This window comes from Pygocentrus nattereri, chromosome 2, assembly GCF_015220715.1.
Source record: "Pygocentrus nattereri isolate fPygNat1 chromosome 2, fPygNat1.pri, whole genome shotgun sequence".
Lineage (NCBI taxonomy): Eukaryota > Metazoa > Chordata > Actinopteri > Characiformes > Serrasalmidae > Pygocentrus > Pygocentrus nattereri.
The window spans coordinates 5689627-5704979 of NC_051212.1; the positions used below are offsets into that span (position 1 = coordinate 5689627).

Below are 15353 nucleotides of genomic sequence, written 5' to 3' on the forward strand. Positions count from 1 at the left end.
ATGGGAAGAGGGATCGTGAGATCGGCCACAAGCTGGGACAGGCGGCAGCAGTAATGCAGTCACTGTATCAGACTATAGTGGTGAAGAGGGAGCTGAGCCAAAAGGCGAAGCTCTCTGTTTACCAGTCAATCTACATCCCAACCCTCACCTATGGTCATGAGCTGTGGGTAATGACCGAAAGAACGAGATCGTAAATACAAGCAATGAGCTACAATGAGCTTTCTTCATCGGGTGGCGGGCTACATGCTATGTGATAGAGTGAGGAGCTCGGTCATCCAGGAGGAGCTCAGAGTAGAGCCACTACTCCTCCGCATTGAGAGAAGCCAGCTGAGGTGGTTCAGGCATCTGATTCGGATGCCCCCTGGATGCCTCCTGGTGGGGGTGTTCCAGGCACAGCCTACCAGGACAAGACCCTGGGGTCGTCCTAGGACCTGCTGTTGGCCTGGGAGTGGCTTGGGGTCCCTGGGAATGAGCTGGAGGAAGTTGTGGGGGACAGGGTCATCTGGGATTCTCTGCTCTCTCAACTGCTACCGCGACTCTATCTGGACTAGCAGTCAACGATGATGATGATGATGATATACAGTTAGACTTATTAACCTTATCTTTAGGAACTACTTTAGAACTTAATACCATTAACCGTGTAAAATCTGACATTTTCAAACATTTATACATTTTTGCACTATCTACTAGAACCCCATTTTGTCAGAAAAAAGAAGGTCATTTTAAAAGTCTATGGAGAAACATCTTTATCAATTGGTAACTTGGGGCCAGCCAGTTACACTCAACCATACAAACCCGTACCCCCTGGCTTTACTCCTTTAAGACAGCTGCGTTTTCCCACAAAAATTAATGGGATGTGAAACAAAAATTGTTTAGCTCTGCATTACAATTAATGTCAGATCCTGAGGTTTAAGTCCACGACAACTCTCAAATCTCTGGGGTGCAGGCTGAAGCAGAATCTTAAGTCTCTGTAGCATGAGTTCGAGCCGAGTCTCGAGTCTTAGTTCTGCCAGTAGGACTAGAATTTCAAGTCTCCAAGGTGCAAATTGGGTCTCAGGTCTCTGCGGTGTGAGTCCAAGTCAAATCTCTAAGGTACGAGTCCAAATTGAATCTCAAGTCCCTGAGATACAAGTCTCAATTTTCCGTGGTACAAGTTGTGAGTCTGAATTGGGTCTTGAGTCTCTATGGTACAAGTTTGAGTCGAGTCTCAAGTCTCTGAGGTATGAGTCCGAGTCAGGCCTTGAGTCTCTCGGATGCAATTCAGAGTTGGCTCTCTCTCTGATGAGCAAGTCTGAGTCTCGATTCCCAGGTGTGAGACTTTGAGTTCAGTGTATATCTGGGATGTGAGTGCAAATTGGGTCTCTGAGATGCAACTCCAAGTTGGGTCTTGAGTCTCAAGTCTCATGTCTCTAAAGTGAGAGTCTGTGTTGTCACTCAGTTTAGTGTCATAATTAACTGCAGGCACTGCATTTTACAAGAGTAAAGCCCTAAAGAAACATGTCTGGTTAACAGGGCTTCAGATAAACTTTACAAAACCACATTACCACTTATCTGCTTGTCCAGGAAGTGAAAGTTTGTGTCAGACAAGTAGATGATAAGCTATGATGAATAAGGGATGTTTTGTGCGACCTGCCAGGCACACTGCAAGGTGGCTGAGAAATAAGTAGGTATTGTAGCTCTGGAAATGACCATCAAACCATGTGGCTTGCTTAAATGATATAGGTCTTACATTGTGAGTCAGTTAAGGAGGCATCCAAGTTGAGTTGCAAGTCAGTCAATTCAACTCTGGTTAAAGGCCCATTACCCTATGTAGTGAAGCCCTTCCTGGTGCCACTGCAGGAAACAGTTGCGCTTAGGCATCAAGCACAATGGCACTCTACACTTCATGCAGAAAGCAGAGGTCTTCACTTTTTTGCCGTCTTGTTTGCATAATTCACACGCCCTTCTCCCAACTCTAGAGTCTTCCGAGAAGAAATCGGGATAACATTCATCACCTGCTAAAGGCAGCTGAAGTGGAGCCAAGCGGGTGAGCGTTTTGGTTAAGTCAGTTGCAAGGGTTTCTCTGAACTGTTTGAGTGTCACTGTTTCCCGGCTGTTTGCTTTAGACAACTCTTTGTGCATTATGAAGCTGTTCACAACCGCAATGTCAATGAAATGGTAGAAAAAGGTCTTGTACCACTTCTTGGTTTTGTGTAGCACATTGCAGTAGCCAAACAGGGCATCTGAGAGGTCCACACTACCCATGTTCTTGTTGTAGTCCTGGACTGCACACGGGATAGGGACTTGACTCACCTGCCAGATGCCCTTAGTGTCTTTGACTCTCCTGCTCACATTGTCTCCGTCATATGCTTTGTGCATAGTGGTGCATAAAACTACCTCCCTGGTGTCCATCCACTTGACAAACAGAAGCTCACCACGCCTAATCCAGCGGATTGTTCCCCTTGCTGCTTTCCTGGGCATGTCGTGGCATCTGGTGCGTGGAAAGCCCTGTCTGTTCATTGGGATGGTGCCACATGCAAGTGTTTTTGCTGCATACAAATCAGATAAAAGCTTGGGGCTTGTGTAAAAATTGTCCATGTACAGTTTATAACCCTTGCCCAGCAAGGGGTGATTCACAAGCTGAGTAACTGAGTCGTAGCCTAGTCCATTCTTTGTCTTAAGTTTGCTCTTTCCCTCATACACAAAGAAGTTCCAGATGTACCCAGTGGCTGAATCAGCAAGCACAAAGAGTTTGTATCCCCATTTTGTAGGCTTGTCCTTTATATACTGCTTTAGCCCTATACGGGCCTTAGATGCCACCATCCTTTCGTCAACAGACAGCTCTCTGCTAGGTTGAAAATAGGTCTGGCATGCAGACAGCAGGTCCATGTACAGAGGCTTTATTTTGAACAGCCGGTCATACCCTGGGGTTCCTTTTTTACACATGTTCTCCTCATCCTTCTCCAGATTGCAAAGATGAAGGTTCCATGTTATTGCTAGAAACCGGTTCCTGGACATGACGGAGCGGGGAAAGGGAAGTCTGTAAATTGATTTCTCACTCCAGTAGTCACTGAATCGTTTTAGTGGCGTAAAACCCATGTATATGATGAGGCCAATGTAGGTGTAGAACTCCTCAACTGTAAGAGGATACCAGGTGTATCTTTTTCCAGCCTGTGCTCTTTTCTCAGCATGTGCATTTGTATTCTCAACCATTTTTTCAACCACAGACATGGACATAAACAACTTAAACAACTCAAGAGGAGTATACGATGTACATGAGAGGAGTTGTGGGCCAGGAGGACGCTGTGGCTGGAAACTGGGAAGGTCAGGCTGTTTGTCTTCTTCAGAGATGTCATGCCACATATCCTCTTCATCATCACCACCACTAGCAGCTTGCAAAGGACATTTTATTGCAGAACTGGACCTCGGCTTAGATGTTCTCTTTGAAATTGATCCTTTGCATTTGTCTGAACTTGACATAGGGGTGGAGCATGGCCCCTCAGACAGGGAGCCAGATGATGTTGATGGTGGTGTCAGTGGAACAGGGATGGTCTTGCGTTTCTTGGCTGATGGTGATGACGCAGGTTTGGCTCTTTTTCTTTCTGATGACTTGCTCGGCTCCCATTCCTCATTACTGTCCTCATCACTGTAATCACTAAATAAATAAAATAACAATGTTAAATAAATACATAAACAAAACTAGCACAAGTCATTATCGTCACTGGAGGCTTAAAAATGACAAAAAGCTTGTTTAATGACTGTAATTACATGCAGGATAAAACTTTCAGAGTCTAAGATCACACATAGGTTTTGTAATTCAGAATTGGTTTGTGAAGCTAAAGAACCAAGTCTCTCATAAAGCAGCTTTCTCTGGGTTTTAAAACCAACAATCAGAATTTCATTTTTTCAAAACTTTGTGACATCCATTGAAGAATATATGACACACAGCTGGTCAGTCTTTCTACAGAGTCTTGATTATCAGAAGGATTAGAAATGTATAACTGCATGACATCAACATAACTATGAAAATGGATATTATGTTTCCTAATGACATCTAGTAACATGCACAACCTAAACTAATGCCCTAAAACTGAACCCTGTGGGACTTCACAAGAAATTATCATTTTTTTTGATGAACAATTACCCAGTGAAACCAACTTCCCAGTATGCAAGATGGGGGACCAGAAACTTGTGATCAACGGTGTCAGACACTGCAAGATCCAGTAAGATCAAAACAAGGATTTTGTGCATATGTGTTATATATCTTTTTGAAAATTGTCCTATATAGCACCAAAAAGGGTTCTGCTGTTGAACTCTTTTTAGTGTTCTATAAATACATAAAACATTCTCTATCAATCTGAAGATCCATTTCACTATGAAAAGAACCCTTTAAGCAAGCAAATGTTTCTTTGAGTGTTCATGGTTCTATATAGAACTATTGTCTTTACAAAATACAGTGCTACATGCTGTCTGCACCAAAATTTTAACTTAGGTCTGCAAGTATAAATGTATGAAAGATTTTGAATAAGAAAAAAATGTCCTGGGAGATCTTTCACAAAGCAAGAATTCAGTTTAGCCAAGCCTGTCTGATAGGAAAAGAGCTGAGGGACATTCCTACTGGACAATCCTCCGTTTCAGGCTAAAAGTGATTTCCACTGATTTTTCAATCAATATAATTTCTTAGGATGTAAACAGAGTGATTCAGAGTGGTTTGGTGTGAAACACTCTGTTCTAGAGAAACTTACCAAGTCAGAACTGTTCACAGTGGTGGTGATAGAAACCAGACGTCCATCTCTAAAAGCTCCTGACATAAAGTTACTACATGAAATGGTTATGAATTCACTGCCTGATGATTAATCATTATTGACAGTTCTGAGATAAAGATTTGGCCTAAAATCTATATTTTAAAGCACATTCGTGGTGGATAAATACTTGCACAGCAGTGTGAGGTAAATTAGTCGACAAAGAACTGGGGTGTAATGATTCTGATACAGAGACCAAAACCGCAATACAAACATCCACAATCTTGTGTTGTGTGTCTGTCTCTACTTAGTAATAATTCCATAGTGAATTACCTCCTATAATTCACCAAACTCAGAGCTCCTCAGTGATCGTAATCCTGCTCAAATTGACATCACAGAAATAAAAACCCACGTAATACAAAATGACAAGGCTGAAGTTGGCATCCTATTCACCAGTTTGAATTTAAACGGTGCAGCAATATAGGGAGTGCAGGGATGGCAGTCATACTGTACACAAAACTCATACAATTGATGAAGTTTCACTTGCCCAGGCAACAGGCAACACTTCAAAAATGCAAGTGCACATCAGAAGATATCAGTGGTCCACAAAAGAAACCCCAACAACAGGTAACCCAGACCATGCTCAAGCAATGACCAAGCCAATCAGGGTTTTCATGGCACTGGGCCTGCGTCCTTTTTCAGTTGTAGAAAACAAAGGACCCAGATAAATCATGCCGAGCCGGCTGCTTTTCACTCAAAATGGGCTGATTAGGGAGGGGAATCTGAGGATGTGTGTGTACTGAGATATAACTGAATATCATCAGCATAACAATGAAAGTTTAGGCCATGGCTATGAATGATCTGGCCAAGGGGTGAAATGTAAATTAAGAAAATCAAGGGTCCAAGAATTGAGCCCTGCGTGACACCACATGTAACAGGAGAGGTGGAGGACCTCTGTGGACCTAGTGTGATAAACAGCTGTCTGTCTGAAAGATATGACCTGAGCCACTGATGAGAAATGAGAACATCATGATTAACAGTATCAAAAGCTGCACTTAAGTCGAGGAGAAGGAGAGGTGATGAGTTCAGAGACAGAAAAGGAGTCAACGGGTGTGAAACAAGTTAGCTTTGTGATCAAGGCAGGAGAATCTGTAAAGAAGAATGGCTGGGAAGCAGAAGGAAAGGGGCTGTAGATCTGATTCATTTTCTTTTCAAAGGAATGTAGAAAAGCCTGACACTGCTCAGCTGAATGGGGGCACGCTGATACAGGAGGATGGAGGAGTTTGTTAACGGTTTGAAAGAGAGCTTTTGGCCTAGACTTAGCATTATTTATGATGGAGGAGAGTAGATGGAGCGGGCAGTATTAAGGGCATCCCTATATTTGTAGGTGTGTTGACTGTAAAGTAGAGAGTGGACAGTAAGGCCAGTTTTTATAAAGGCGCTCAAGACGCCGACCAGTAGCCATCAGTACCCTTAGTTCAGGGGTAAACCAAGGACAGGAGTGGACGGCAGGGAGGAGTCTATTCTTAAAAGGGGCAAAATCATTAAGCAGTCCAGAGACAGTGTCATTATAGAGAGAAGCCATGCTCTCAGGGAATGATGGGTTATGTAGGTCAGACAGGGCTGAAGACTGAAGAGAAGCAGCAAACAGATTAAGATTGACAGACCTAATATCACAATAGACAACAGAGATTTTTTCACAGGGGGGAGGAGGATAAATATGAAAACTACATTCAATGAGGTCAGATGGTCAGAGATACCAGAGACTGGACCAGAGACAGAGATACCATTCAAACCAGTAGAGCAGAGTAAATCAAGAGTATGACCATGATGGTGAGTAGGAAAATCAACATGCTGCATCCAGTCAAAACACTCTAAAGCTGAAAGGAACTCAGATGTGAAACAGCATTCAGTATCAACATGGATACTGAAGTCACCAAGCACAATTACGGCAGAGCAAAGAGACTGCACTGATTCAATTTTACATTAAATTTGCCTGATTAAAGAAAAACTGATTTACTGTTGTATTTTATTGCCGCTAATTTGCACATCCCTGGTTGTACATTTCGACAGGAAAAATATATTGGAGTTTTATTCTTTTATCTTTTGTATCAGCAGGAAAGTCATTAAAGCAGCGAATTCTTGAACGTCATTCATCTTTATTGTCTTAGTTAGCAAATGCATAAAACAACCTCCAACTAAATTTAAAAGCTAACAGCTACAGTACTGTGTGAAAGTCTTAGACCCCAAGACACATTTTCAAAATCTATTTATTTGTGCAGTTTGTGTTTATTTGCTGAGAAAAGTGTTAATATGTGAATAAACAAAATGTACATAATATTAGTTAATAATGATTATATATAAATATAAATAATAAATAGTGATGTTCTGGATGTTGGTGTGTTTGTTTACCCATTTCCAAGCCTCTCCTTGAGGAAGTCCAGTATTATATGTAGTTAAAAAGCAGCTCCTGGTTTGACCAATCAGTGCTCAGTAAATTGAGCTCATGATGTCATTGATGATAGTAACGAGTCTCTGTGGCGGCTGTGAAGGTGTCCAGGAAAAATATGGACCCAAGAAATTCTTTTTACTGTTTATTGTTTTTCTGTTTATTTGAATTATGAATACGACTTTATTCTGATGTATATTGTGATAAACTCACTGCTGAGTTGTTTAAAAACTGTTTAAAAATTTGCTCAGATGCCTAAAACTTTCAAACAGTGCTGTAGATAAAAGTTATTTGGTAATGTAGTGATTCATAATCTGAATAATCAGGAGCCCTTTTTGGTTGAAGCATACAAATCTATAAATTTGTTTCAAAATTCATTGAATTTTAGCATTTTGGCTAAAAGTGAACAGACGATAAAAGCTTTAACCATTAGAAACGTACATCTGGGTTTGGTGGTGTTGTGTCATTTTCCTGGATTTGTACATTTGTAAGATATTTTACTGTAATAATATCTGACAGTAACGTTATATTGCAATATTATATCGATTTGTCTTTGCTTGGTCCAGGCCCTCAGGAGAGGAGATGGATATGGCATCCATCAGCAGTAAACCTCCAGCCAAAAGACCACCAATCACTGAACTGTTGGAAACTTATTTCCAGTGGAACAGACATCACCCACGGCTTTGTCTCAACTCATGGATGAGGAGATGCAGCATTACAAGGCAGTGCAGAGCCTCCCAGTGACTCTGGCGCAGACTTTTTGCTAGGACCTTCATCAAGAACACGTTTAAGTGAATTTTAGTGAATGAGGCCCAATCACAGCGTTTTCTCGTTTAGCCAACGTCCCAGCATCATCTGTCCCCAGTGAGACCCAGTGGGTTCTCTCTACTGAGGGGGACCCCGTCACAGCACAGAGAGCAAGCCTCTCACTGGACAGTGTGGACACGATGATGTTCTCAAAGAACAGATTAAAACCTATTTTAAGCTTTTCCTTAAATATGTGTGGTCAACTGAAAGCACCACTGTTTATTTCTGACCGAAGTTCAGGGATTTTTTTATTTCTTTATTTCTAATTAATTCTTATCTCTTGTTTAATTAGGCTGGTCTTAAGTGAATGGTTTATGGAAGTTATATATGTGTGAAGTTAATCTACCATGTCATTTAGTGTTCTTGTCTTCTTTCAAATTCTTTCTTACACCCCCCCCAATCATCCCCCACCATCCCCCCATTATCCCCCATCAAATCAAGTCAAATTTATTTGTAGCGCTTTTTATAACTGATGTCGTCACAAAGCTTCACAGAATTCCAGTAAAGACAGAGTTTTAACAAGAATGTAAAACCCCCAGGTGAGCAGGCCAGGGGGGCAACAGTGTCAAGGAGAACCTCCCTCAGAGCTGAGGAAGAACCCTTGGGAGGAACCAAAGCTCACTAGGGGGGACCCGTCCTCTTCTGGTCAAACTACCTACAGATTATTGACAAAAAAACATCGCCAACTGTATTGTAGTGTAGTGTAATGTATTGCATTGTACTGTATTGTAGTGTAGTGTAATGTATTGCATTGTACTGTAATGTATTGTGGTGTATTGTACTGTATTGTGGTGTATTGTACTGTATTGTGGTGTATTGTACTGTAATGTATTGTATTGTACTGCATTGTAATGTAGTGTAATGTATTGTCTTGCATTGTAATATATTGTAATGTAGTGTAATGTATTGTATTGTGGTGTATTGTACTATATCGTATTGTACTGTATTGTGGTGTATTGTACTGCATTGTAATGTAGTGTAATGTATTGTATTGTCTTGCATTGTAATATATTGTAATGTAGTGTAATGTATTGTATTGTACTGTATTGTAGTGTAGTGTAATGCATTGCATTGTATTGTGTATTGTACTGTATTGAGGTGTATTGTACTGTGTTGTAGTGTAGTGTATTGTATTGTACTATATTGTATTGTATTGTAGCATATTGTACTGTATTGTACTGTATAGTATTGTACTGTATTGTAATGCATTGTACAGTATTGTATTTTAGTGTATTGTACTATATTGTATTGTAGCATACTGTATTGTACTGTATAGTATTGTAATGTAATGTACTGTACTGCATTGTATTGGTATTATATTGCAGTATACTGTAATGTATTGTAGGGTACTGTACTGTATTGTACTGTACTGTATTATAGTGTACTGTATTGTAGTGTACTGTATTGTAGTGTAGTGTACTGTATTGTAGTGTGCTATATTGTAGTGTACTGTACTGTATTGTAGTGTACTGTACTGTACTGTACTGTACTGTATTGTAGTGTACTGTACTGTACTGTATTTTAGTGTACTGTACTGTATTTTAGTGTACTGTATTGTAGTGTACTGTACTGTATTTTAGTGTACCGTACTGTATTGTAGTGTACTGTATTTTAGTGTACCGTACTGTATTGTAGTGTACTGTATTGTAGTGTAGTGTACTGTATTGTACTGTACTGTATTTTAGTGTACTGTACTGTATTGTAGTGTACTGTATTTTAGTGTACTGTATTGTACTGTACTGTATTTTAGTGTACCGTACTGTATTTTAGTGTACCGTACTGTATTGTAGTGTACCGTACTGTATTGTAGTGTACTGTATTTTAGTGTACTGTACTGTATTTTAGTGTACTGTACTGTAGTGTACTGTATTGTAGTGTACTGTACTGTATTGTAGTGTACTGTATTGTAGTGTAGTGTACTGTATTGTACTGTACTGTATTTTAGTGTACCGTACTGTATTTTAGTGTACCGTACTGTATTTTAGTGTACCGTATTGTAGTGTACCGTATTGTAGTGTAGTGTACTGTATTGTAGTGTACTGTATTTTAGTGTACTGTACTGTATTTTAGTGTACTGTACTGTAGTGTACTGTATTGTAGTGTACTGTACTGTATTGTAGTGTACTGTATTGTAGTGTACTGTATTGTAGTGTACTGTATTTTACTGTACTGTAGTGTACTGTACTGTATTGTAGTGTACTGTATTGTAGTGTAGTGTACTGTAGTGTACTGTACTGTATTTTAGTGTACTGTACTGTATTGTATTATAGCATACTGTATTGTACTGTATAGTGTTGTAGTGTAATGTACTGTACTGCATTGTGCTGAATTGTATTGTACTATATTGCAGTGTATTGTAATGTATTGTATTGTAGTTTATTGTATTGTAGTGTACTGTACTGTATTTTAGTGTAGTGTATTGTAGTGTACTGTGTTTGTGTATTGTATTGTAGTGTACTGTAGTGTAGTGTACTGTATTGTACTGTAGTGTATTGTATTTTAGTGTATTGTACTGTACTGTACTGTATTGTAGTGTACTGTATTTTAGTGTACTGTAGTGTATTGTATTTTAGTGTATTGTACTGCACTGTAGTGTACTGTATTGTAGTGTATTGTAGTGTAGTGTACTGTAGTGTATTGTAGTGTAGTGTACTGTATTTTAGTTTACTGTACTGTATTGTAGTGTATTGTAGTGTAGTGTATTGGACTGTATTGTATTGTAGTGTACTGTATTTTAGTGTACTGTACTGTAGTGTATTGTAGTGTATTGTAGTGTACTGTATTGTATTGTATTGTAGTGTACTGTATTGTATTGTAGTGTATTGTAGTGTAGTGTACTGTATTTTAGTGTACTGTATTGTATTCTATTTTAGTGTATTGTACTGTACTGTAGTGTAGTGTATTGTAGTGTACTGTACTGTATTGTACTGTAGTGTGTTGTAGTGTAGTGTATTGCACTGTTCTGTGTTCAGCTCTGCTCGTTTTCTCTGTATCTACAGTGACTGTTTCTGTCAGTATCTGAGCTCAGGACCGTCTCTCTCTCTAACCCACTGGTAACCAGCACAGATACTTTCTCTAGACTTTCTGTTAGTCGCTCTGGAGAAGAGCGTCTGCCAAACGCAGAGAAACCCCTGGTTCCCATCACCACCACTGTGAAGACGTCTGAAGCACTTCATACCAAACCCGCTGTGAGCCTCCGCTCACACCTCACACTCCGCTTACGCCTCACACACACCCCGCTTACGCCTCACACACACCCCGCTTACGCCTCACACACACCCCGCTTACGCCTCACACACGCTCCGCTTACGCCTCACACGCCCCGCTTACGCCTCACACACATCCCGCTTACGCCTCACACGCTCCGCTTACGCCTCACACACACCCCGCTTACGCCTCACACGCCCCGCTTACGCCTCACACACACCCCGCTTACGCCTCACACACACCCCGCTTACGCCTCACACGCCCCGCTTACGCCTCACACGCTCCGCTTACGCCTCACACACACCCCGCTTACGCCTCACACGCCCCGCTCACGCCTCACACGCCCCGCTCACGCCTCACACGCCCCGCTCACGCCTCACACACTCCGCTTACGCCTCACACACCCCGCGCTTACTCCTCACACCTCACACACCCCGCTTACGCCTCACACACACCCCGCTTACGCCTCACACGCTCCGCTTACGCCTCACACGCCCCGCTTACGCCTCACACGCTCCGCTTACGCCTCACACACACCCCACTTACGCCTCACACGCCCCGCTCACGCCTCACACGCCCCGCTCACGCCTCACACACTCCGCTTACGCCTCACACACCCCGCGCTTACTCCTCACACCTCACACACCCCGCTTACGCCTCACACACCCCGCGCTTACGCCTCACACACCCCGCGCTTACGCCTCACACCTCACACACCCCGCGCTTACGCCTCACACCTCACACACCCCGCTTACGCCTCACACACCCCGCTTACTCCTCACACACTCCGCGCTTACGCCTCACACACCCCGCTCACGCCTCACACACTCCGCTTACGCCTCACACGCCCCGCTTACGCCTCACACGCTCCGCTTACGCCTCACACGCCCCGCTTACGCCTCACACGCTCCGCTTACGCCTCACACACACCCCGCTTACGCCTCACACGCCCCGCTCACGCCTCACACACTCCGCTTACGCCTCACACACCCCGCGCTTACTCCTCACACCTCACACACCCCGCTTACGCCTCACACACACCCCGCTTACGCCTCACACGCTCCGCTTACGCCTCACACGCCCCGCTTACGCCTCACACGCCCCGCTTACGCCTCACACACACCCCGCTTACGCCTCACACGCCCCGCTCACGCCTCACACGCCCCGCTCACGCCTCACACACTCCGCTTACTCCTCACACACTCCGCGCTTACGCCTCACACACTCCGCTTACTCCTCACACACTCCGCTTACAGCTGTTTACATGGGAAACCGGTGGACTTGCCCTTCGCTGCCTGGCTACACTGAGCAGCTGCTGCTAACCGAGCGTGAGGGCGGTGGAGACCGCGGTCCGTACCGATCCAGCAGGAGGTCTTCTCCCTCCAGGAAGGCCTCCTCCTCCTCGGAGTCGTACGAGCAGACCGAGCTCTCGCTGTCGGTCTCGCGGACAGCCTCCGCGTCGCTCTCCTCCTCCTCCCCCCCGTCCTCCTCCGCGGAGCTCAGCCGCTTCCTCGCCTCCATCCGAAACCGAAACCGAAAGCCCGGTGTTCGCCCGGTGTTCGGCAGATGTTCGGCAGATGTTCGGTGTTTACAGTGTTTACAGTGTTTACAGCGCGCGCGCTGCTCCGCCGTTCCTCGTCTCCGTCAATGCGCGCCAAAACCTTCCCAGCGTCTGATTGGACTAGAGCCGCAAGCGAGGCGGCGCGTCATCATCAAGCGCTTCTTGGCCACTGTCGCCGAGTTTATGTTCTTTTCAAAATAAAAGTCCCGCATTAAACCTCGAAAATTCGCGTCAGATGACAGATACATAAAACACGAAGGCGCGTCTCATCTGATGATGTTTACTGTCTGCAGCGCCTCACACAACCAGGCTGACGCGCGGTTTACCCTTTGCCCCTCTTTAAAGTCAGAGAACGCTGTTTTAGTGAAAACCCCTGATGGCAAGAGGCCAGTGGGCCACTGCCTGGCCACTGGTGCCAAAGCCTGCGGGCCACTGCAGCTGCGCTCAGTGTTTTCACCCAGTGAGCGGTGTTTAAGCAGAGTAACAGACAAAAAGTCCACTTATCAGAGCTCGTTTTCCTCTCACAGTCCAATTTTACTGAGTTTCACTTCCTTCCTTTCTTTGGTTCTAGTTTGTGAGTCGGTTTAGTAAATCATTTTAATCCAGCTCAGTGTCAGCAACATTTCTATAAAATCATTTTATCTCAGAAATTATCGTTCTTTCTTTCTTTCTTTCTTTCTTTCTTTCTTTCTTTCTTTCTTTCTTTTTCTTTCTTTCTTTCTTTCTTTAGCTCTGTTGTGTGTAATATTTGTCTTAGTTTATTTTCTAAAATAAAAGTCTCTGTTCATTTAAAATCTGTTTGAGGAGTTTAAAAACTAGACAGAGCTTGTATGCAGGACAGTAGTCTGGGTGGTCCAAAGGTGGACCAGCAGTGGCAAACAGTCAGTGGGGTAGCGACCTTGTCAAGCAGGCGGACCGATGTGTGCTCATTATCTGGGAATTGATATGTATTAAATGGCAAAATGATGTGAAAGTAATAGGAGATAAGTGGAGCAACACAAGCATATTAGTGTATTAGAGTTTATGAGTCATTCTACTGAATAGGTTTAAAGTCACAGTCCAAACTCATTTTGGACTTTTAAATTAGACTTGGGCTTTAGACTAAACTCCTTCTGCTACAGTAGCCTGTGATACTGTACCTTAATTATGTTTATTTTATTGAAATAATTCAATTTGTCATTAAAAAAAACTGTCATAACCCAAACTTTACTAAATGTTTCGGTAGTGACTGTGTCAGTAGTGACTGTGTCAGTAGTGACTGTATCAGTAGTGACTGTTTCAGTAGTGACCGTTTCAATAGTGACTGTTTCAGTAGTGACCGTATCGGTAGTAACTGTGTCAGTAGTAACTGTGTCGGCAGTGATTGTATCAGTAGTGACTGTGCCGGTAGTGACTGTATCGGTAGTGACTGTTTCAGTAGTGACTGTCACTAGTGACCGTTTCAGTAGTGACCGTGTCAGTAGTGACCGTATCAGTAGTGACTGTTTCAGTAGTGACTGTTTCAGTAGTGACTGTCAGTAGTGACTGTGTCAGTAGTGACCGTTTCAGTAGTGACTGTATCAGTAGTGACTGTTTCAGAAGAAAAGAAATAAATTTAGGAAAGAAGAAATATTAAGATTAGATTAATTGACCCTTATTAGTCCCACAACGGGAGAAATTTCACCTCCACATTTGACCAAACCGTGCACTGAAACACCACATACACACTAGTGAACACACACACTAGCGGGCAGTGAGCACACTTGCCCAGAGTGGTGGGCAGCCCAATCCCCAGCACCCGGGGAGCAGTTAGGGGTTAGGTGTCTTGCTCAAGGACAACTCAGCCAAGTCCTGTTGGCTCTGGGGATCGAACCGGCGACCTTCCGTCACAGGGCTGGTTCCTTAACCTCCAGCCCATTAGAAAATTGAGGAATGAAGAAAAATAGGGACAAACATAAGAAAGAAAAAAGAAAAAGAAAGAAAGAGAAACAAAGAACATTGGGAACCTGAAAGGGAGAGCAGTGCTTGGTACAAGCACAAGCACAGCCAATCAATCAGCTTCAAGCACATTATGATGTCATAAGAGAAAAGGAATTCAAACAGCCTCAAGATTCCACCAAATTAATCACTATATAGAATTTCTGCTTCGGCCAAAATTAAAGCACTAAGGACTCTTAACTTGCTTTCTTATTAAAACACTTTCATTTGTTTTTTTCTCTGTTTTTATTGAACATTCTTGTGCACACTTCATTATACTGGTGTGTAAAACACGTAAGCTAGGTACTGTTATGCACTGCATCAAAAAAATAAAATGTATAAAACATTAATAATAATAATAATAATAATAATAATAATAATAATAATAAAAGTCTTTGTTCAGTTTCCCCATAGACTTGTATGGTAGACTCTAGAGACTCTTATTATTAGTTTTAATGTATTTTATTTAAAGAAAAAATGGAATGTTTAAAAAGCGTAAAATGTATGAAAGTGAGAAGGAGGGGAAAAATGAAGGAGAAAATGAATGAATGAATGAATGAATGAATAAATAAATAAATAAATAAATAGTGACTCTCCTGTGGGGTCGAGGCAGGGGTCCTAACCCACGTGCTGATAACCTTCACACGTGCGC

At 42.6% G+C, this 15353-nt stretch overlaps 1 protein-coding gene across 1 annotated transcript; it reads right to left on the minus strand.

Annotated features, from left to right (window-relative positions):
• Window positions 1–454: 454 nt before the first annotated feature.
• On the minus strand, window positions 455–12822 carry LOC108410550 (piggyBac transposable element-derived protein 4-like). The gene is made up of 2 exons (XM_037544972.1): window positions 12542–12822; window positions 455–3634 (listed from the first exon to the last, which is right to left on the minus strand). Exons 1-2 carry the CDS (start codon window positions 12703–12705, stop codon window positions 1801–1803), a joined length of 1998 nt encoding a protein of 665 aa, XP_037400869.1. The 5' UTR covers window positions 12706–12822; the 3' UTR covers window positions 455–1800.
• Between the last annotated feature and the right edge of the window lie 2531 nt (window positions 12823–15353).